Genomic DNA, 21,643 nt, shown 5'->3' with positions numbered 1-21,643 from the left:
TCTATTTGTAATTTTAAGACATTGGGGTTTTTTCTTTTTCTTTTTTTATTTTAAAGATTTTATTTATTTATTTGACAGACAGAGATCACAAGCAGGCAGAGAGACAGGCAGAGAGAGAGGGGGAAGCAGTCTCCCTGCTGAGCAGAGCACCTGATGCAGGACTCAATCCCAGAACCCTGGGATCATGACCCGAGTCAAAGGCAGAGGATTTAATCCACTGAGCTGCCCGGGCACCCCTTTTTTTTCTTTTTTTTTTTTTTAATTTAATTTTATTTTATTTTATTTCAATGTTCCAAAATTCATTGGATTAACTCATTTGCCCCTATCTACTCCAGATGTTACATTCCAACACAAGATTCTGCAGGTTAGTCACTGGAACTTCTAAAGCCTTGTATTCTAATGAAATTTAGAGGACTTTGGAATATGTGTTCCCTTTTTCTAAACACCCTTCAGTTCAATGGAATGAGCCCATTAGTAGCAGAAGATGGAATCCTTCCAGAGTGTATGGGCCACGGGCAGCATTTGACAAATGATTAGAGAAGCTGCCCTTGCTTCCTGAAATAGAAACAAAAGAACAGGGGCACTAGTAATGAACAGACACAAACAGCCAAGACAAATGGATCAATGAGTAACTTCAGTTTGAAATTGCTGACTTCAGTGGAATGCTCATTCTTTACTTTCTGATGACTAAGAAAATATTTTTGAAAGTTATAATTTTCTTTTTCTTTAAAAGCTAACTACAAAATATTCTGAGAAGAAAGCTCCAATAAGCAGCAATAATAGCTTTAATAATTAGGTTTCCTACTTAGCTTTCAAAACCTGTCTCATAAGGAAGTTTTATAAGTAGAGGAAGCAGACACTTTCATTGATGGATGACTGAACCATCCTTGCCTTACTGCATTCTAATTTCTTGTAAAGCACAGAATTTCAACATCTGGAGATCATTAACTCTTTCACTTCAGCAGTTCAGAATCCTTCAAAAAAAAAAAAAAAAAATAGGCAATGCTCACTTTAAGGAGTTCGACTCCAGCATAAAAACACTTCCTTGGAAGTGGCGCTAGAGACTCAGAGAAAATTAACAATTTTTTAAAGCATCAAATAGGTATATTTTACCACTGCACCTACAGAAGATCGTTCCCGCTCATCCCCAGTGTTGATTCCCATAAAAGGTCTTTTCAGATACTTTCTTGAAAACATTTCTTTCCATAATGGAATCAAAGTAATTAATAGCTACTACAAGTGGTTTCGAATTTGCAGGAAGTCCTAGTGAACTTTGGTCACAAGCAGTATTCCCTATTACGATGCCACTTTCATGTAGGTCTCTCAGCTTGGCTTTCGTCCAGGCTGTTAGGTGAAATTAGGCCCAGAAAATCGGATTATTACATCCCAAGGGAAACGACCGATAAGCAGCAGATGATTGCTCATCTCTTTGTGACTTGCTGGTGTTGAGGTGTTACTAGTTGCAAAGCCAATTTGTTAACAATTAGTACTCATTAGAATCATTTCCTGTTATCGATTCTAAACATTTGACAAAGCGCTTTTAGGAAATTAGACCCCAAAAAGTGGCTCTACGTAAGTGATGAGCAATTAAAAATCTTCAAGATCCAATGTGATTCCAAACCACAGTCATCAGTTTCCAAATAATTATTTTTGCTTTGGAACCCACCTGCTATCCTGTCCAGTTTAAAGATGTGCTGGAACAAGGACATACTTCTTAATTAGCAGAGGTTGTGGTTAAGTCAGGATAGGAACAAAAGGAATTTTCTTTTATTATCTGCTTTAGCTGTTTGTTCTGTATCTAAAAGGATAAAAATTGCCAGCTTGCAATACAATATATGTATTTGTGAGAGTGTGAAATTAAATGCATTACTTCTATTATCTAAACATCTAAGCTGAGTTTTTAAGCTGTGTTCACCTTTGTACATTATGAACTCTAAATATAGAATCATAAATGGAGTCATTGTGCATTACATTAGAATTTAAATATTGCCAATGTCAGCTCTCTGAAATATTATATATGACTTTAATAAAATTAGCATAAATACTATGAGCATTTGAAATTTTTCTCAGAAAACGCATTCTATTTATCTGATTTTTAAATATAGATCCACATGCATTATAGAGCTGCAAATTCATATTCAATAAATATGCCCTTATTAGCTAATTAAAATATTTATTAGCTGTACAAGTATCATCTCTTCATACTCACCTAAACGTTCTTTATTTAGATTAAGAAAATATGTTTTATTTCCTCTCTGGTAGGTAATAGTCTTTACACATGAACTATTCAGTGTTTTTTATAGGATCAGAATTAAAACTGAATGAGAGCCCCCATCTTCTGTTCCTTTCCCACATTACTCCCCAAATTCTCCTTTGCTTCTGTGTTTATTTTGTAAATTTAAATAATTGCTCCCATTCATCTTCCCCTAGACTTACTAACACTGAAAATATTTCTTTTAATTGTTGCAAAACATGGAGATGTGAACCAAGTATATTTCTGTTTCTGAATTTCTTATTCCCATATTAAAACCTTACATCAACAGAGAAATTAAGTGTATGTTCCTTTTTGAAATGCCCTATGCTCACCCCCTGTATCCTTAATAAACAGAGATGGTATTGACACAAGTGAATTTTGTTTAACCACACTACATTTGCTTCTTAATTAGTGAATATTCATCTGTCATCAGCAGCAGCTATGACACCCCTCCCTGCTAACATGTTCTGTCATAAATAATCAATGAGGCACTATTAATATTCATGAGCTGGAATCTGTGTAGTCATGTGCACTGATGCAGAGACAGGGGGAGTGTTGCCATGAACTGACTGGAAACTCTGTGTGTGTATCCGTGAGTGCAAGATACTTAGGGAACGCGAAGAAGAGCATGCTGCCACACACCAGCCTGGCTTGTGCTTCCAGCTAACAGCGGTTTGTCTGTGTTTCTGGGCTGAAGTGACTGATGAAAAACAGTAGTCAAGTCTGGAGGGTGATTCCCTTTCAGTTCACTTGCCTTTCAGGTCTGGGGAAATTAGAAGATTTGCTCTCTCCCTCTGCTTCTTAGAATGGGCTGCAATTTGTGCACTTTTCAGAAAAGAGAGGAACACTACAAACTGCTGTATGAAGTTTCCCAGGTGAGTGCAGGGTCTGATGCCAGCACCTCAGCAGCCAGGCTTTGTGTTTGTCTGCAAAGATGGTAAATGAATTGTGGCTAGCTTTATTATTATTATTATTATTATTCTTTCAGTAGATTTCAGAATTGAGAGCAGACTTGCTGGTTGGGGGCTTTTATTTTGGTTTTGGGTGGCAGTTTTCGGGTTTCCTTGCCACTCCCCCTTCAGATGACTTCCTGTGGGATTCGTTTTAACATTTTTTGTATCTCCTGCCAAGATGTCAGTCAAGTCAAAGGAGTAACACTGTAATATTTTGAGACACCTCTTTCATTTTGGAATAGTGTTGACATTTGAAAATCAAGCGTATTGTGGCTACATTAACGTTGGGATTTTATAGGTCTGTGATCTCAGTTATTTTGAATAGACAGGAAAAGTTTCTTGCCAAACCCTGTTAGCCAGAGGAATTATTTGATTAATTAGGAATTTTTGCTTTGGGTTAAGAGGATCACCTGGTGTATTTTTATTATATGAGAAAAAAATATGTGTATGTCTTGGCTTAAAAAGGAGATAAAGGGATTTTCTTATCACTTGTTCTTAGGTCCTTTTATTTTTTATTATTATTATTTTTTTTTTGTCTCTCTGGTGCTAGACATGAATTTCAGGAGCTTATTACAATATGTTTTTGTCTTAGGGAGAATGTGAAAATTCAGTTGTCCTTTAATGTATATCTGAGGGTTTTTCAGAATAAAAATAAGAAAAACTAGATCCCTCGCCTTCATAGTTTTCACAGGATTCTGTTAATTCACCATTTTATTTAAGCATGTTTCCCTGGGGTGCATGCTGAGGTCCAGATTTGTTGTTTGGCAAAATAAAGTTTATTCCTTCCTTTTTGCAGTTTGTCCCAGATGTGAGACACTGCTACTTTTGTTCTTAGACAATATTGCTGATGAAAGACAATGTTTGGGATGTTGGTGGTCTGTGGGCACAGCAGTAGCCAAGTGCCCACTGCCTACTGATTCCCTCAGATTTCCCCCTGACGTGATTCATTTCACAGTGGGCTAATTACAAAGTGGATTTGCTACACATGAAACAGCCTCCTCAGTTGCAATGTTAATGCACATTTTCATGGTAATGTGATCAGAGGCTCATTAGCCAGTTTCCAAAATGATCCTCTGCATTAATTAAATATAAAAATGACTCCTTTATCACCGTAGAGAGGAAAAAGAAGATTAACATTGTTAATTACACTAGGGGCAATACCTTTTGCTTTATTTTTTTCCTTACAAACTTGCAAGGATGGGCTAACATAATATTCATTTCCTAGATAAGCTCTCATCCACTTTGACTCATGAAAACAGTCTCTAGGTGGAACACTTTCCTTTAGTTTGGTTTGTTGGGAGTTTGAGTTCTAGTGTTGATTTTCTTTGGGTGGTAGGAGAGCAGGGGAGTGGTTAATCAATCTATTCTTTTTTCCCCTGAATTACTAAATTGATATAAAGGTATAATATGGTGGACGTCGTGGGTGACCTCCTTCCTGATTATGCCTAGGTTAAGCTGTTTGCATTCTACTAAGAAATCAAGCAGGCTTGCTGCAACCAGGAAGGAGTACTGTATTTGTTAAGGAGTGAGAGTCTTTGTTGTGGATTTTTAAAATGCTTGTCTGCGACTTTTGCCTCTAAGTGCTTCCTAAATCTTGAGAAAATAGATAAGCTGTACTCTTTATTGCCTCCACCTGTACTCCTCCATATATTTATTTTATTTTCTCTACTCCTGAGTTGCAGTACTTATGATCTTTAATAAAGGGGGCGAAAAATGAAGTATTAGCTTCCATTTAACTGGCTTTTATTAGATAACTTAAAACCCCAGCTTAAAGGTCTTGGATGTGTTTTCCAGAGGGAGCCCTCCTACAGTTCGTCCCCAGCTTTGCGTTCTATTTTATTGAGTTAATGGAATAGATAAGATATCAAAGGAAACCGGTGATAGGCTCATATAATATACACTGGAGCCCCGTGTGGTGCTGCAAACTAGTTTCTATTTTTATTTGGAGGAGAGGCAGCTCAGAGCATACATCAAAGTGAGTATGTTCTTAACCAGGTGTTCGGGAGGACACACTGCTGCCCCCAGAAGAGAGGACACTATTTACAAAAGTGACTTGAGATTAGAAGCCTGAGTGTTTCTAGCTGGTATATTAAGATGAATTAGCTCACACAAATATTAACACCTGATTCTTCACATCATATTTATTTATAGACTTGTAATCCTCAAGGCACCTACCTTCTTGCTTCCTTTGTTATTATTTCTTAAAAGCAAAGCCAAATTAAAGTTTACCAGGACACATGAAGATTTAAGGTTAATGGTGAATCCTAAACACATGGCCAAGAACAAAATATATATTTCTCTGTAATGGAATCATCATGAGATTGAACTTTTTCACATTTTCTTTCTATATTTAGCAGTCTGATAACATGGGCCACATAGAATACAGTTTCAGGTTTATAACCGTAGTAAACAAAAGCAAATGTGGGCTCACTGAGGAGTCTAGAGAAATGACCAGAATGCTGTGTTTCAGTGTGAAATGAGGTCAAGTTTGCATTTTTTTTGATAATTTTTGCTCCTATAGAGGAGCAGAGATTTTCAGTTGGCAGAGGAGAGGGAATGTCGTTTCAAGAAAATTATTTTCAGTTGGAGTTGGGCCAATCAGACTCCAGCATGAACACAGATGGAAGAATCTAGAGTTTGGGTAGATCCAGGAATCCCACCGAGCAGTTTTCATGCATCTTTATGCGTCTATTAACTTTTATATGAGCCTAGGACACAATTGTTATCTACAGTGATTTTTTTTTCCAAAATGGGTTATTTATTAACCTCTAAAGAATTAATAAATGAGTAATTTGAATATTGCCCTTCTGTGGACATGAACCAAATTACCTGTTCCCTATTAATCTGATTAAACAGCCCTCCTGGACCAAGAGAGCTTCAATAGCTTGTCAGTCATTCCTGAGCTAGTGACAGATTTATTTCTGAGTGAGGTTGGAGGATAATACCTAAATCTATTGACTTCTTAGTTTGATTTTTCATACATGAACCAAATGAAACTTTTTGAGTGGCTAAATAATAGAAATTATCAATGGGGTGTTAACCGCTGTTGAATAACCTGTTCAATTGTGGGCAAATATTTAAAAGCTCATACTGTTAACACAGAACTGTTTATAAGATTTCATTGAGATCTTCTAATGTGGTATGTAAGATTCTCCTCTTACTCGCTTGGCAAATTAGAGAAAAGAAATTGTTTTCAGTCTCACGAAAAGCCCAAGGAGAATGGCGCTAGCTGTCCGGTCTGTGTCCTGAGTGTCTGAGTGGACACTGTTGCATGACACCGAGGTGATTGATACATTTGACTATTGTGGCACAGCTCAAAGGTCTCCCCGCAGCCTGCATCCATGAATTTGCAACATGAACTGAAACAGACCCTGCCCTGAAAGTAACAACAATGACAATATTGACAGAGGCTGATAGTGAGCCTTTACTCTATTCTAAGCACAGTGCTAAGCACTTTTTCCTAAGCCTTGTCTTATTTTATCTTCACAGAAAACCCAATAGGGAGTTACAGGATTGCTTCCCATAATTTTTAAATATATGGAAGTTTCTTTTACCCTACAATGAGTTCCTTAAATCTCTCTTTTCTGTGACTGTCCTGTATCTCTCAGAAATGTCTCTTGTCACATGCTATGTAAACACAACTCGTAAGGTCATAACCTCTTTTCCCCAAATTCATCCTTGCCCCACATTCCTTAACACACCAGTGAAGTTCTCACTGTCCTTGCCATCAATAAAGCACAAAAACACCAAATTAAAATGGGTACTTCTGTCTTCTTGATCCACACAGTGACTTTCTCATTCTTTTACTTTTACACGTTCCCCAGTATCACTTCCAGCCTTCCCAGAACCACAGTCCCTTCTATTAACTCTCTCTAATATCATGGTAAGAACTTTCCCACTTAGAATTTGTCAGTGTGCCAGTCCACCCTGACTACTGTTGCAGGAATAATACCTAGTGGCTCCCAGGCACTATAAAATAAAGTTAAATTTCATTTTTTTTTTTTAAGATTTTATTTATTCACTTGAAAGACAGAGATCACAAGTAGGCAGAGAGGCAGACAGAGAGAGAGGAGGAAGCAGGCTCCCTGCCGAGCAGAGAGCCCGATGCGGGACTCGATCCCAGAGTCCTGGGATCACGACCCGAGCCGAAGGCAGAGGCCTTAACCCACTCAGCCACCCAGGCGCCCCAAGGTTAAACTTCTTATTCCAGTATATTCAAAGACCTCTTGAGCCTTCCCTAGGTTTCTTTCCATCTTTCTCTCTAACTGGTCTTCCCAAAATGCAATCTATAATATCCCCAGATGAGTCTAAAAAAGCTAAAAGAGCTTTTCAAGTCATCTTTCCATCTTGGATCCTTTTAACTCAGTTCTTTTTCTTCAGCTTCCATGGCCCTCCCCCCATATCCACTATTTTCTTCCATCACTGGTTGTACATACCCTGCCCCTTTGGCTGAAATGTCTCCTCAGGCCAAGAGCCCTTTGCAATTAACTGATTTGTGTGTGTGTGTGTGTGTGTGTGTGTGTGTGTCTTTCCATCTTGGAACTCTTGCAACATTTTATCTTTGCGGGGGGGGGGGGAGGGGGATTCCTTTTTCATGTTCATCAGTCTATTACAGTCAATTCCTGTGGCTGGATTGTGAGTTCCTTGAAGGCAGGTCAGGTGCTTATCTGTCCTTTGACCTTCACCTACCAGCAGATGCTCACTGGGGTTGGTCATGATGTCTTATATATCCACAGCCTCTTTAGAGTAAACTTCCTCACCAAAACTTCTGGTGAAGGACTATATCTAACTCAGCCTTCCTCTCCACCCCGTACCTAAGGGTTAATGAAATCAGGGCCAATCACCTGGTGCATGAAGTTGAGGATTCCATTAGGTGACTTTGGTCTCAAAAATTTATGCCGGGAAGCAAGCCTTAGGAATGGGATTAGGCTGAAAGGATTGCAGAGTGAGAAGACTGTAAGTAAGTTGGGAAGTTTGGGGGTCTGTGAGGCTCACATGTGTAAGAGAATTAGAGACATGTAAGAAATAAAGCACCTGGGGCATGAGAGAGAGAGAAGCACAAAGAATAAACAGGTCCTCAGAGTGGCCTCATTTTTCCAGTGCTAATAACTTTCCTATAATAAACCCATCCAGATCTCATTTATTTAAATGAGGTGTCTATTCCTTACTATCAGAAGAACAAATGAAGATACGCCATAATAGCATCTTGCTTTTGTCAACCACCTAGCATGGGCCTGAAACTCTAGACACGCAGTTCAGCCCCATAAACTTTCAGGAGGCTTTGATTGCCTGGTATGTGCTACATGCTGATCTTTGTCATGGAATGCAGAGTCAAATGTGACTGTCCTTGTTTCTGAGAAATGCACGCTGTGTAGCAAAGATGCATGAGCAGAGATTTCCCGTGCAATATAAGTGAAGCCTTCTATCAGGAGAGATGTTGCCAGGCCGCTAGAGGAGGGCAGAGGTGCTCAACCTGCTGGGAGGCTTGGGGAGTTGGGGAGAGAGAAAAAGAAAACTGAAAATATGGAAGAGTCACAAAAGTGGCAAATAGGTGATAGGTGTGAATGGACTTTGGAGTCAGAGAACTATACTCTGTGTTACTAAAACCTAAAGCCAGAGACAGGCTCTCAGCACAAGACCAAACCCTAGAGAGTAGCCCACGACCGGATTTTCTGTTTCTTTTTGTTCCAAAAGAGAGATCACTCTGAAGATAGGGAAGCACCTGGACTTGGTGGTGGTGTGGTCCCAGGACAGCTGAGTTTGAGATGAGGATGGTGTTCAAGACTACAGGGGAGACCAGTGTAGAGGCTGTTGCTAATGTGAATTAGTGGTAGAAAGAATGTAAAAGGGAGGAAAGGATTGGGACCCATGAGGAAGTAAATTTCAGTAAGCTTCTGGCTTAGGAGCCTGGGTAGTTTGAGTGAAATTTACCTAAGGAAGACAGAAGGGAAGAGAGGCCTGGGGAAGTGGGAGAAGAAGAGGCTGTTGGCTTCTTTTATGGGCTGCCCAAGAAAGGTCTGGCAGGCAGCAAAATGTGCACAACAGAAACTTGGTGCATATAGATGTGTGTTGTATGAGATCATCCAGAAAAATGTGAAAGAAAACTCAAAAGTAAGGAAAGTTGTGAACCAAGGACATAATATTGAGAAACAGGAAAGGGAGAAGAAAAGGAAAAAAAGTGAAATTGTTACAGGGCCAGAAGGAGACTGAGTGGAAAGTTGTAGGGGAAACCAAGAGTAAAGAGTTCGAGAAAGGAGCAGCCACTGTAGTCAAATGCACTAGAATGTGTGAGAACTGCAGCCTCTTTGAATTTAAAAACACATCATGTGCTACCAGGGTCCCTCCTCAAGAAGGACTTGTCACCCCAGCTGCTCAGAGTGCTGTCAATGAAAACCTTCAACCGTCAGCCCCTTCAGGGACTATCTTAGCTGCAGAGAGCTCCTCACCCAAGGTTATTGCCCTCCCGGGAGGCCCCCCTCCAGAGACAGACTGATGCAGGTGTGTAATGCCTGGCGTCTTAGCCTGGATTGGAACATTCTTGGGGGTAGGGGGGCATGTAATTCCAGCTCTAGAGCTCCCTGCAAGTGTCACTGGGACTGTATCCTAGTTCAGTTCTCCTTCTGCCCACTCCTGCTGCCTTCTTTGCCCTTCCACAAAGGCAACAGCACACTATCTTACTCTCAGTTGGCTTCCTGGAGAGCCCAACCTGGACAGAGGTCAGCGATGATGATTACAGAGCACTGGACGACAGAAAGGTGAACAAAATCCGGTAAGCAATGGCTTCAAAGTAGAGGTCTGCTGCACCCTCAAGAAGTTTCTCTAAGATAAGGCAGATGATCCAAAATGGAGTTCCTGCTAACATTGGAGTATAGATTTTCTTAGCCTTTTTAAAAATATACAAAATTACTTAATATTGTGAATATTAAAAATGAAAGTCATCTTTAACTTTTACTTTCAAAACTAAGATTGAGTGATTTTTACATATTGAGTCATGTTATTCAGATAGTGATGATAACATAGTGATTAAGAAACAAAACGTGTCCAGTTAGCTAGAATCTACCTTATCCAAGACTTTTGAAGAAAACCTGAAGTGTTAGAGTGTTTTCGACGTGCAAAAGGCCTCTTATAAAAGTAAATAGTTTTAATGATTATAATAAATGTAGATAATTTTAGTAAGGAAGTGCCTTTCTCTACTGAAAGGATCAGAATATCACATATTAAAATGTCTACATTTAATTTCTCCATACTCTCACACTTAGTGAATTGATCTAGACCCAGGAAAAGGTCAACCATCTCTAATTGCCTTTCTATTTAGATGGAATGCTGTAGAAAAATATTTTTACTGATTCTATGTTATATGCAAAAGCACATGTTGCTGAAAATGTAGCTAATAGATAGGCTGAGATGTTTGACTCTTCAACTCAATTTACTGGCTAAGTAGGATAATCTGATTGACAAATTCTTTAATTTCTATTTTTGTTGAAAATATTTCTAAAATATATCATCTTATTTACATAATTACTTAACATAACCACATTTGTTATTCACTTCCAGTCATGTTAGATAGTAACACATGAGCCACATAGCTTTGGCAAACAGTGGTTCCTGAACTTTACAAGAGCTGTTTCTAAAGATTGATAGGGAAAGATCCTTCCATGACAGCTAATCACTGTCTGGTACATTCATTTTATAGAAGTGGATTTTCATATATTAAATTTTCACAAGTCATTTAATAGGTATCCAATTAATATTATTAAATTATTTTTTTAAGATTTTATTTATTTGAGATAGAGCAAGAGTGAGAGAGAGAGAGAGCGCGCACACGTACATGCACACACACACACGCGTGCACACACCCACACACACATGAGTGGGTGAGGGTGGGGAGAAGGAGAAGCTGGCTCTGACTGAGCAGGGAGCCTGACTTGGGGCCTGATCCTGGGACTCCAGGATCATGACCCAAGCTGAAGGCAGACCCTCAACCAACTGAGTCACCTAGGTGCCCGATCTTATTAAATTAAGAAAAACACAAAAATTAAATCACTAGGTACTCAAGAAGAAGCTCTGAACTGTGACTCTGGGAAGGATCCCAGTCTTGGAAACATTTATAATTTATGGAGAAAAGGTGAGCAGGGTGCCCAGAACAGTATCTGCCTCAAACATTTTTGTAGACACTGTTTTCTCCCATGATCCATCCTCAGGCACACACTATAAGGATTTTAGGTGTAACTCTTCATAAATGTCTTCTTGTGGCTCATGAGGATTTAGGTATCACGGGGTAGTAATTTTGTCTTCAGATTTAGAAGTCTAGATAATTTAAGTGCAGCTGTGATTTTCATATATAAATGCAACATTTCCAAAGTCATCAATATAACCTGTCCCATCTCCATCTCCCTTCCAGCTGTATTCATTTCTTCTTTTTTACTTCTATCAATCTCAATGTGGAATAACAGCTTTAAAAGGGTTATTATGAAAAGTTCATTGTTTCCTTCAACAAAAAGCTTAAAAGGTAGCAGCCCCATATTCTCCTGTGTTTCAACATATAACATCTAATTGCTAATTTGTGCCATTCTGTAACAGGCTGTAAATCTTTCTTTATGGTTGTTTGGGTCCTAGTGAAGCATTCCCCCCCCCCACACACTTATGCTTTATGTAGCTTTTTAGAAATACTGTAAGAAATTCTTCTTTAGAAACTTGTTGTCATCTTAGTGGAAATTAGATTTTTCTGAACTAACCTCACTCCCAAGCCTCTTAAGCACCTGTTTCAGGTACCTTTATTAAAACAACACAACTCTTTCAAGGATGTGTGAACAAAGAGAATTTCTAAAATACTTACTGTTGTTTTTTTTAAAAAATAATAAATCCACAGATGAAAGACCAGTATTATAATCAGTGATCATAATTGTCCTGTAATTGAATCATGGTAGAATTTGGATATGAATTTTTTTAATAAGGGAAAGTTCAGGAAAGAATATTTCTCATTGAATAACCAAAATACTTACTCTGGACCTGCTTTGTGCTCGGTACTATGCCAGATAGCAAGAGAGGAGACAAAAGAAGCAGAAGAGGCCAGTCTTCAAATTGTATTATCATGAAGCAATTAGAAAACAAGTGTAGAAATTTGTGACCCTGGCACCATGGACATTGCAGAGAAAGGACAGTTCTGTATAGGTAGGATAACCTAAGGGTCTTCATTAAAACAGCTTAGCAATGGTTCTTATTTTGAATGGCCTAGGTTAGGAGTTCATTTTTTAGTTCAGCTTAATTATTGTATGTCCATTTAGTAAAAGGCAGTATGTTTGGTGTCCAGGAGGTACTGTAAAAGCAAAGTCACAGAATATGACTAATAGGACATACTCAGGGGAAAGTGGGAAGAACAGACTGGCTAAAGCAGAATATGGGATGAGGATAGTTGAGTGTGTCTCCATCTCCAAGCAAAACCGAGTGGACTTAGTGCCATCCTCACTGCAGGCCATTGTACACCCCAAGGATACAATCAAAGAGTGTCTGAAGTCAACTTAAATAATAGAAAATGTGTAAGTATTTTTTGCTTAGCATTTATTTAAAAGAGCACAGTCATGATTTCACTTATAGTGTGGAATTTAAAAAAAAAAAAAAAAACGAAAAACAAAAAACAGAACAAACAGACAAAAAGCAGAAACAGACCCATAAATTCAGAGAGGAAATTGATGGTTGCCAGAGTAGGGGGAGACTGGGCAAAATGAGTGAAGGGGAGAGGGAGAGACAGGCTTCCAGTTATAGAATGAATAAGTCACTAGGATAAAAGGTATGGCATCAGGAATATAGTCAATGGTATCGTAATAGTGTTTCATGGTGACTAATGACAGTTACATTTGCTGTGAGCATAGCATGAAATATAGACCTGTGAAATAATTACGTTGTATACTTGAAATTAATGTAACATTGTGCGTGTCAACTATTCCTCAATAAAAGGATTGCATATATTATATGACATTACAGTCATTTGCAGGTATTTAGAAATATTGTTTGTACTCAGGGTGACTTAAAAATTTGAGTAATTCTTAAGCCCTGTTATTTTATGTCAATTTAAAAGCTCATATATGATTTTTAAATGTCTTTATAAATGATATCAATATAATTAGAAAGAAAAGCGCATAGCTTGTTGAGTTGATGCATAGTAGGTAGATTTTGCCATTCGTTCCCTAAGTATGCTCTGTGTTTGCTTCGTGACTCATGTTTACCATGTGAGGAGTTGATTTTGCCTAGGCAACTGAATCTCTGTGTTAAGACAACATGAAAAATAGTGAAAATGTTTTACTCCTTTGGCACATGGGTTTATCACTGTTTGATAAGTGTGTGCTAAATACCAATTACAGTGTAGCACATAGAAGAGGCCCCACACATAGGAGAAAGAACACACTTTGGAATCAAGCAAGAATACCACTCATTTCCTCTCAGACTGAGTTAGTTACATAATTTCCTTGTAATTGTTCATTTAATTGATCAGTATTAACCTTGAAGGGTGTTGTCAAGGATTAAATGAGATCGTACATTCAAAGGGCATTACCTGTTACAGGAATGCCATAAAGGGTAACTTTTAAGATGATGATCTCATTTCAGTCCAACAACGACCTTGAGAAGGCAATTTTGTCCCCATTTGACAAATGAGAAAACTGAGGCACAACATAATCAAGTAACAGATTCGTATTGTCAGCAAATGGAGCACCTGGAATTCAAATCAGGACCTGCCTGATGCCAAAGTCATGTTCATTTTTTTGTAAATACCAATTATCTCTTTCCTTCAGCTTTCCATATTTACCCACTGAACTGATCCATAGTACTGAGCCCCTAGCCCAGAGTAGTCTCTCAATAAATACTTGATAAAGGAAGAAGTGGAAGAGAGGGAGGAAAGGAAGGGAAATAATAGATGCTCTTTTTAGTTTTCCTTGTAAGGAAATGAGATGCCCTTTTTATTATAAGGAAGAGAAAAAGGTCCTTCTATTACCTCTTTCCCACTTAAATCAAATTATCTCACTTATGAGAGCCCATCAGTATAGGTAAGTGGTGTGTCACTCCCACTTTTGAGAGTTTGGAAGTCTTTCCCCATTTTTCTGTACTACTATGCCTGACATGAAAAATCTGTCTCAATCTGCTGTCTCTCCTCATACCCTCCCAACAGTCCAAATTTTCACCAAACCAAACTATAATTTCTTCTATGAAAATAATGTGGTTTTTCCCATCTTTCTGCCTTTTGACACAATGTCCTTTTTGCCTAGAGTGCTTTTCCCATGACCATGCATATAAAAACCTTAATCCCTTGTGACTCAAGTCAAGGTTTGCTCTCTGGGAAGTCCTCTCTAAACCCAAGACAAGGGAAGTCACTCTTCCCAATGCTCTTATTCAACGTGCTTCACAATTTGAAATACAATCAAATGCTTCTGGATTTATATTTAGTTTTTATTCATCTCTATGATTCTATCATATCTTATAGGGTCTGACTCAGAGCAGGTATTTAAAGCAGGTGACTCAAGGAATAAGAATGGGCATGGGGGGAGGTAGGGAGTGTTTCGCTACCACCATGCTCACCAAAGAAATCTCAATGTGTCATTGTTTCCAGTATTCACTGAATTTTCTTTAAAAATAAGATAATTCCGGAGACTCCATGTTCTGCATGTTCTTGATTTTGAAGATGTCATCTATTTTAAGGTATTGTTCATTGTAAGGCTCATCATCAAGTTTAAGAGCAGCAGCAGGCATGCAGGGTGGACAAGCTATCACTTTTAATATGCATATTGATTGCAAGCTGCATCCCAAATTCAGAAACAAGAAGATATGGTAGGGGGCAGGGGCCTTTGTGTCTTAGAATTAAGGAAACTCGGTCATTGCTGTTTTCAAAACAAACACTATTGCACCCCTACTGGACTCCAATTCCTTGATCCCCTTTTCCCAAACTGAGGACTTTATTACCGAAGTGGGCCCAGCATATCAGGTTCTTATCTCAAAGTCTCCAGTCATGATAGGTAATGATAGAACTTAATTTCTCAACTGTCAAATGAGCCAATAAACCTAGCTCTTGTTGCTTTCTAGAATTTCCCCATTGTTTTTCAACTCAAGTTGTAGCCTTCCTGAAAGCTTGGGTAAAGTATTACCTTTCTCATCTTGCCAGAGTTCCTGAGCTGGAGCAGGCCCCCTCTTTTGTCTTCCAAGGTACCCAGTGCTTATCTCTGTCATAGCTTGTACCAAATGGTTTTGTTTCTTAGTTATCTTGCTTATGATTTTCATTGGTTTCTGAACTTCTCTGGTGGGCAAAACCCCTCTCTTTAATCTAGTCCAGTGCCCATATGGATGTTACTTGAATAAAAGATGAATGAATTAATGCTAAATGAATTCTGTGTCCCAAGCAACATGGTGAAGACTACATAAAAACTGAATAAGTTAGAATCTCTACCCTCAAGGCATTTACTGTCTGGGAATACACTTATTCCTGGGTAGCTATAGTACACGGTGCAATATTACTTGAGAGAGAAGAGCAAAGTATCATGAGATGTCATAGTGATGCTGATTTGCTATAACATAGGTGAAAGTTAAGGAACTTAAAATAGAATGTTATATGTACATTGTATGAAGCAAAACAGTGTTCTGTGTGTGATTAAATGAATTGATTATTGATTTAGTAATGGTTATTTTCTAAATTTGCTGCCTTCTATGCTATAAAATTAAATTCGCTATTTTATGCAAAAATGGCTGAATACATACTTATTTTTATTTTACATGATTTATATCCATTACTGGCATAGAACAGTATGGCAAAATTATTAAAGTATTCATTTTGCACATACTCCTCCTTTGTATAAAAAGAATTCAAGGTGAGGAAAATGTACTGGGATATGCCTGAATTTTCCCTGATGAAGATGTCTTTGGGTTTCATATTTACTCTAGCACTAAAATGACAATTTATCCAAGTGCAGATATCCCAGTTAAAAAGCAAAGAATAGACTCTAAGAAATAAAATAAAAACCATTCTTAAAACTTTAAGCTCTAAATAAAACCTAGTCCAATTCAATAATATACTAAAAATATTTTCCCCATAATTCAAAAACCATATTTATTTTACTCATTGTTCATTATTGGTGAGTGCTGTGAAGTGTGTAAACCTGGTGATTCACAGACCTGTACCCCTGGGGATAAAAATATATGTTTATAAAAAATAAAAAATTATATTAAAAAAAAAAGTTAAGATATTCTTTGAGCCATGAGGAATATAGTGAGAGTAAGGATAGTCCCCCTTACATACCCAGTATCAGTGAAGTTTTTCAAGGAACAGTCTAACTCAGTGACCCACAGGTCACTCGTGATAGAAAACTCAGAGAGGGGGGAAGTTAAGTTTTTGAATTTGAAAAAGTTCTTTTCAAACCAGGATGATTTTCCTATTCCCATAAACATTAGTTCTGACCCATGTCAGAAATGCTCACTTTCCATGTCAGGCAGAACCTTATCCAGATTCTAGGGTAATCTGCAGAAGAGGCAAGAAGGGAGGATATTTTTACTGTCTTGCCTATGATTGTAATTTATAATTTAAGAATTATATATAAGGGTGGTGTCTCTACCTGAGGGTCAATCATTCAACCTTCAGGAATTTGTAAAAATTAAGTAAAAATTTTGAAAGCTTTTTAGAGTTGCACTATATTACATTTAATGCAGTTAGTAGAATTGAGAGAAAGGGAGAGAGTGACAGTATTGTATTTAATATACTCACATTTCACGGGATGAGAAATTTAGACCAAAGTGTCTTAGAAAGAACTTCGCCTGAATTGGTGTAGACTTGATGGCTTAATTCAGTCTTTTCCATTTCCGTCTTCTGAAATATAATATCACCAATAAATACCCATAACCTTAGCAAATGTATAAAAATTACAGTTCATTTCTGTGATGTTCACATGCATAGTAGATAGTTCTTAGATATATTTAAGTGGAGTCTGTGAGTGTCAGTTCATTTTCAGGTTTGTGGGATCCATTTGGGTACTAACCATTCTAAAAAGTTGTTAAAACTACATTAAATATTAATATAAAGAAGTGATCTTACAGATCTTCTATATTGTCATTCCAGCCTCTTAAAAGCAAAGTAACTAGGTCCTAGATTTCAGGAAAATGAAATTGTGGTTTCATACCTGATTAAAAACAATAGTGATAAAAGCATGTAGAGCAATGGGTAGAGATAAATAGCCTCCCCCAGCAATTTCCTTGTTAAGATGATCTTCTTGATGGATAATCATTTACTGAGTGATCGACACTTTACCTAGGACCGATGTACATGACCTGTTGGTATCACTGTGCACACCAGCAACAATATTATCAGTGTATTAATGATGGCTTCCCAGTGCTTTCCTCTTCTTCCTCCCACCATAAATACCTGGTTCTCACCTTGCACAACAACCAGAAAATTATTTTAAAACTGGCCCCTCTCTTTGAAGTTTGCTTTGATGGCTTTGAAGTATTCACAGCTTTCCGGACAGTATTATATCTGTTTCGTAGATCACAGAAAATCCTGAGAGAGGGAAAAACACTTACTAATTTGAGATGTTGAATCTTCTGTTGATATTTTTCAAATAGGTTTAGTTCCCTTTTTAAATATCCCGTTATAAATTATTGCTTTTAGAAGGTGCATGTGAGACAAATGGCAAACAGGACCTTAAGGAAATAGCTACTTACACATTATTAATAATATCATAATATTCATAAGTGGGGACCAATGGGTGGTCATATGATGCCTAATGTTGCCTCGAATTCCTCAAAAAAGGAAAGGAAAGTGGCATGCCAAGAAAATGATACCTTAGCCCCCAAGGACATTAATATTCTTTGACTAGTTGCTAGATACATGAGTATATAGAGGCCCACTAGAATCAATCTATATTTAAATTATTAAACATGATATGCTTTAAATTTTAAGTTATATAGAAAACATCTCTTTGTGTCACTCCCAACAAAGTAATAGTACATTACCCCAATCGTGAACTTCAATATCCAGAGTCATCTCATCCAGTTAATTTCATCTTAAATTAAGATAATCACAATTATCTTAATTCTCTGCCCTCCCAAAATGACTCTTTGAGTATATATATTGTCTTGGGTTTTGTGGCCTGGGAAACAGGCTCTGAGAGACATTTGTGTGAGCGATCCTGGGAGAGTTAGTTGTCTCTGGGAACCACACTGTGTGGACATAAAGGCAGAGGGAAAGCAGCCTGTGATACAGTCTCAACGCAGATATCTCATTGGATGGTGGGGGATGGGAGGTAGCTGGGATGGGCCTTGGGAGTTGTTCTCAAGTGAGGCAAAGCTGCCATGCATTGTCCTCCTGCACAGGGAGTTTTGGATGTGGTGGCCCCTGGGGAGCAGGTATAGTTTTGTACAAGGCAGTTTGCTTTGGGTGAGCACAGGTCCTGGAGCAGGACAAAGCTATCAGGCTGCACCCAGTGTCCCCAGGGGCTGGGAGAGTGAGTGCCTCAGTCCTGAAGGAGGGGATTTCAGCATCTGGCAAGCAACCACTGCATCCACCAATTCATCTTGTGATGGGGGACATAATTTCTAGTCTATAATAAAACTCCCTCCTCAAAGGAGTTTTAATCACTTTTAAGACAAGGTCAGGTTCCTTAAGGTTAGATTGTTCTTATCCTCTTTATCCACTTTGTTGCTAGATTAAATCATTTTCTGGAATTAAGAGTGTCATGGAAGCATATTTTGAGAATGTGACTTTGAAAGTCTGACCTATAGAAATCTGATAAATTGCGTCTGGAGATTGATTTTGCTGAGTGCTAATATCAAGTCATGTAGCAACGTAGTTTCACTTACTAAATATTGCCCAGGCCATATTGTTGAACTCTGCCTGCCACGGTAACCTCATCAGGATGTTTTCTGTCCTGTGACTAGTGGCTTCAGATGTACCCATCCATCTTCTTGTCCCATTACATTTTGTGTGACTGATGCTCTGTACCCATTAAAATTGATGGAAAAGAACAAAGAGAAGAAAAATGTGCCCTTCAATTGATCAGTTCTCTGAAAGAACAAATGAGAATTCTCTACTACCAACAAGAGATTTAGAGTAGTGGGTTTTCCCCCCATTTATTAAGTGCTTTAATTAGCTAGGTTTGCTAAACAGAGTCTCCTGTCCATAAGAACCCATTATTCAGTGTGCTTTAAAATTCAACCTCCTGAAATGTTTGATCTTTATAAGATGAATTTAATGGCTATAACATTGTTTATAGTCAGGAATTATTTTGGTGAATTCTCAGTATTAGAATCAGTTAAATCAGAATGACTTCCGTGTCAGACTTGTTTTTTTCTGATCTAATAAGCTGTCATAATGGCTCATTTTATGTTCTGTGATAGCCAATAATTAAATTGACCATTATTGTAAACTGAAGCCAAAACCATTGTGATTTTGGAAGGCCCAATCTTTTTAGGTTTTTCTTGGATCTATTGAATGTTTTCTTGGTGTTCAACAAATTGCAGAACAGCAAAATATTTCTACAGTGCTCACAAACATTTGTTTAATTACAATATTTAATGTGGTGAGAGGGAGAAACCTACCCAGTGGCAGTTACCAGGTTCTGGCCCCTACACCTCATTCCCCCTCACGTTCCTATACTTGAGTTAGGTGACGCAGTATAGATTTACTTCTTAAGAGACTGGAGAGATTCACCTTTTTTTTTTTTTAATAAAATAAAAAGTGAAATAAATTTGACTACATAATATGAAATAAGTCATGCTGGAAGTCCCTTAAGAGAATTGGATTGCCCATAATTCTAGGGAATGATTTGGGTGCTATGGATAATATGATCCCATTAGAACTAGTGAAGTAAAAAAATACATTCTTCCGTATTGACTTGGTCCCAAGAATGGTAAAAGCTCTTCCAGGACTTTGACCACAGGAGTCTGTCTGTGAACAGCTGTCAAATTGGAACTGGCCTAGCTGATCTCCATTTTCAGCAATATTAATTATCATGTGCTATACAAATAGTTGGACCAACTGTGGAGCAAATGGAGCTAATCAGACTGCAATCATGCCTTTCGTTTATGTAAACAATAGTCTCAACTAGAACTACCCAATAGAAATTTCTCTGTTGATGGAAATATTCTATGTCTGTGTTGTTGACTGCAGTAGCCACCAGCCACAAGTGGGTATTGATTGGTTAAAATGTGGCTAGTGTAACTCAGGAAATGAATTTCTGATTTTATTAATTTTACCTAATTTAAATCTCAATAGTCACATGTGGCTAGCAGCTACTATATTGAATAGTGCAGGTGTAGAAATTCCTAAGGGATGGTATCCATTTTTATTCTATGCTAGCATTTATTACATCCATTGTGGATTTTTCTTGGGGGAGGTATTTTGTTTAAATATAAAATGCTTCTTTAAGAACTAAAATAAAATATAAGTTCAGAAAACAAGCATAAAAATACAAATTGCATGGGATAACTGCAAAGAGGAGTCTTAGAAACTGGAACTCTAAAGGAACACCCTTACATAACAGTGTTCAGTAAATATTCTTGGCACCAAAATTTCACAGGAGAAAAAAAAAAAAAAACAGTTTTACCATCTTATAAATTACAGATCTTGAAAGCCTGGAATCTGGGTCATTATCCTGTAGCAGTGGGGATAAAGAATGAATTCATTTTCACCCAAACACAAAAGAGTTGCATTTCTAGATGTCAAAAAATTATAATCAGTTGGAGCATTCTAAGAAAAACAGTTCCTTTTCAACTGTAACAGCAAAAGTAAATAAAATAGTATTAATAACAGTAAAATTAGGGAAGCACTTTGTACTGAACCTCCTTTCACACTCTTCCCCAATCTTAGGATTCTGCCCATAAATCACGTACATTAATCTGAGAAATATTTATGAAGAACTATGTCTTCAAAGCCCTTATTAGTCCATTTGGGTTCTAATTATACTTTCTGTGATTATTATGTAATAGATATTTGGTATTTATCTCAATAGATGTGCAACTCAGACTCACCATTCAAGAGTAAACCCATCTCCTTCAGATATAAATGATATCGGGTTTCTTTTTCCCTGGAAAAGGGATCACAAGCTGATCATTCCCTTCAAATCCTAATTTGTGAGTCACCACCTCTTCATCAGGGGCCTTTATCCTGTTCTCCCAGCCGCCACATCCAAGCTCTCAAATCCGGGGATTCCTCCTCTGCCATATTACTTGTAACTCCACTCCTCCTTTCCTTTACCACCAATCTTATGGATTTATTGAACCCACATTTTCTTGCTACTCCTGACCTGTCTCCTTGCTTCTGGTCTCTCCACCTTGAGGCCAGTACACTGTTCTTCTGGCTCCCTTGCTCAGAAGTCTCTAGTGACAGATCTCCCAGATCTGTGACAGATCCACAGGACAAGATCCATCCCCTAGCTCAGAGAACAGTGAATGCTGAAAGCTTTCCACA

At 37.9% G+C, this 21,643-nt stretch overlaps 1 protein-coding gene across 2 annotated transcripts in view; it reads left to right on the top strand.

Annotated features, from left to right (window-relative positions):
- Positions 1–21,643, top strand: part of PDZRN4 (PDZ domain containing ring finger 4) — a 352,459-nt gene that overhangs the window by 216,584 nt on the left and 114,232 nt on the right. Inside the window, exon 1 of one of the 2 annotated variants that reach the window (XM_004765544.3) lies at positions 2,763–3,129. The exons of the other annotated variant lie outside the window; for it this stretch is intronic. Within the exon in view, the coding sequence (XP_004765601.1) occupies positions 3,061–3,129 (69 nt within the window). The 5' untranslated portion in view covers positions 2,763–3,060. Of the gene's footprint in view, positions 1–2,762; positions 3,130–21,643 lie in introns of those variants that run through there. 2 annotated transcript variants of the gene reach the window in all.

Source organism: Mustela putorius, unplaced genomic scaffold (genome assembly GCF_011764305.1).
Source record: "Mustela putorius furo isolate JIRA1106 unplaced genomic scaffold, ASM1176430v1.1 tig00537227_pilon_pilon_pilon, whole genome shotgun sequence".
Taxonomy (NCBI): domain Eukaryota; kingdom Metazoa; phylum Chordata; class Mammalia; order Carnivora; family Mustelidae; genus Mustela; species Mustela putorius.
This window is presented reverse-complemented; position numbering and strand designations above follow the sequence as displayed.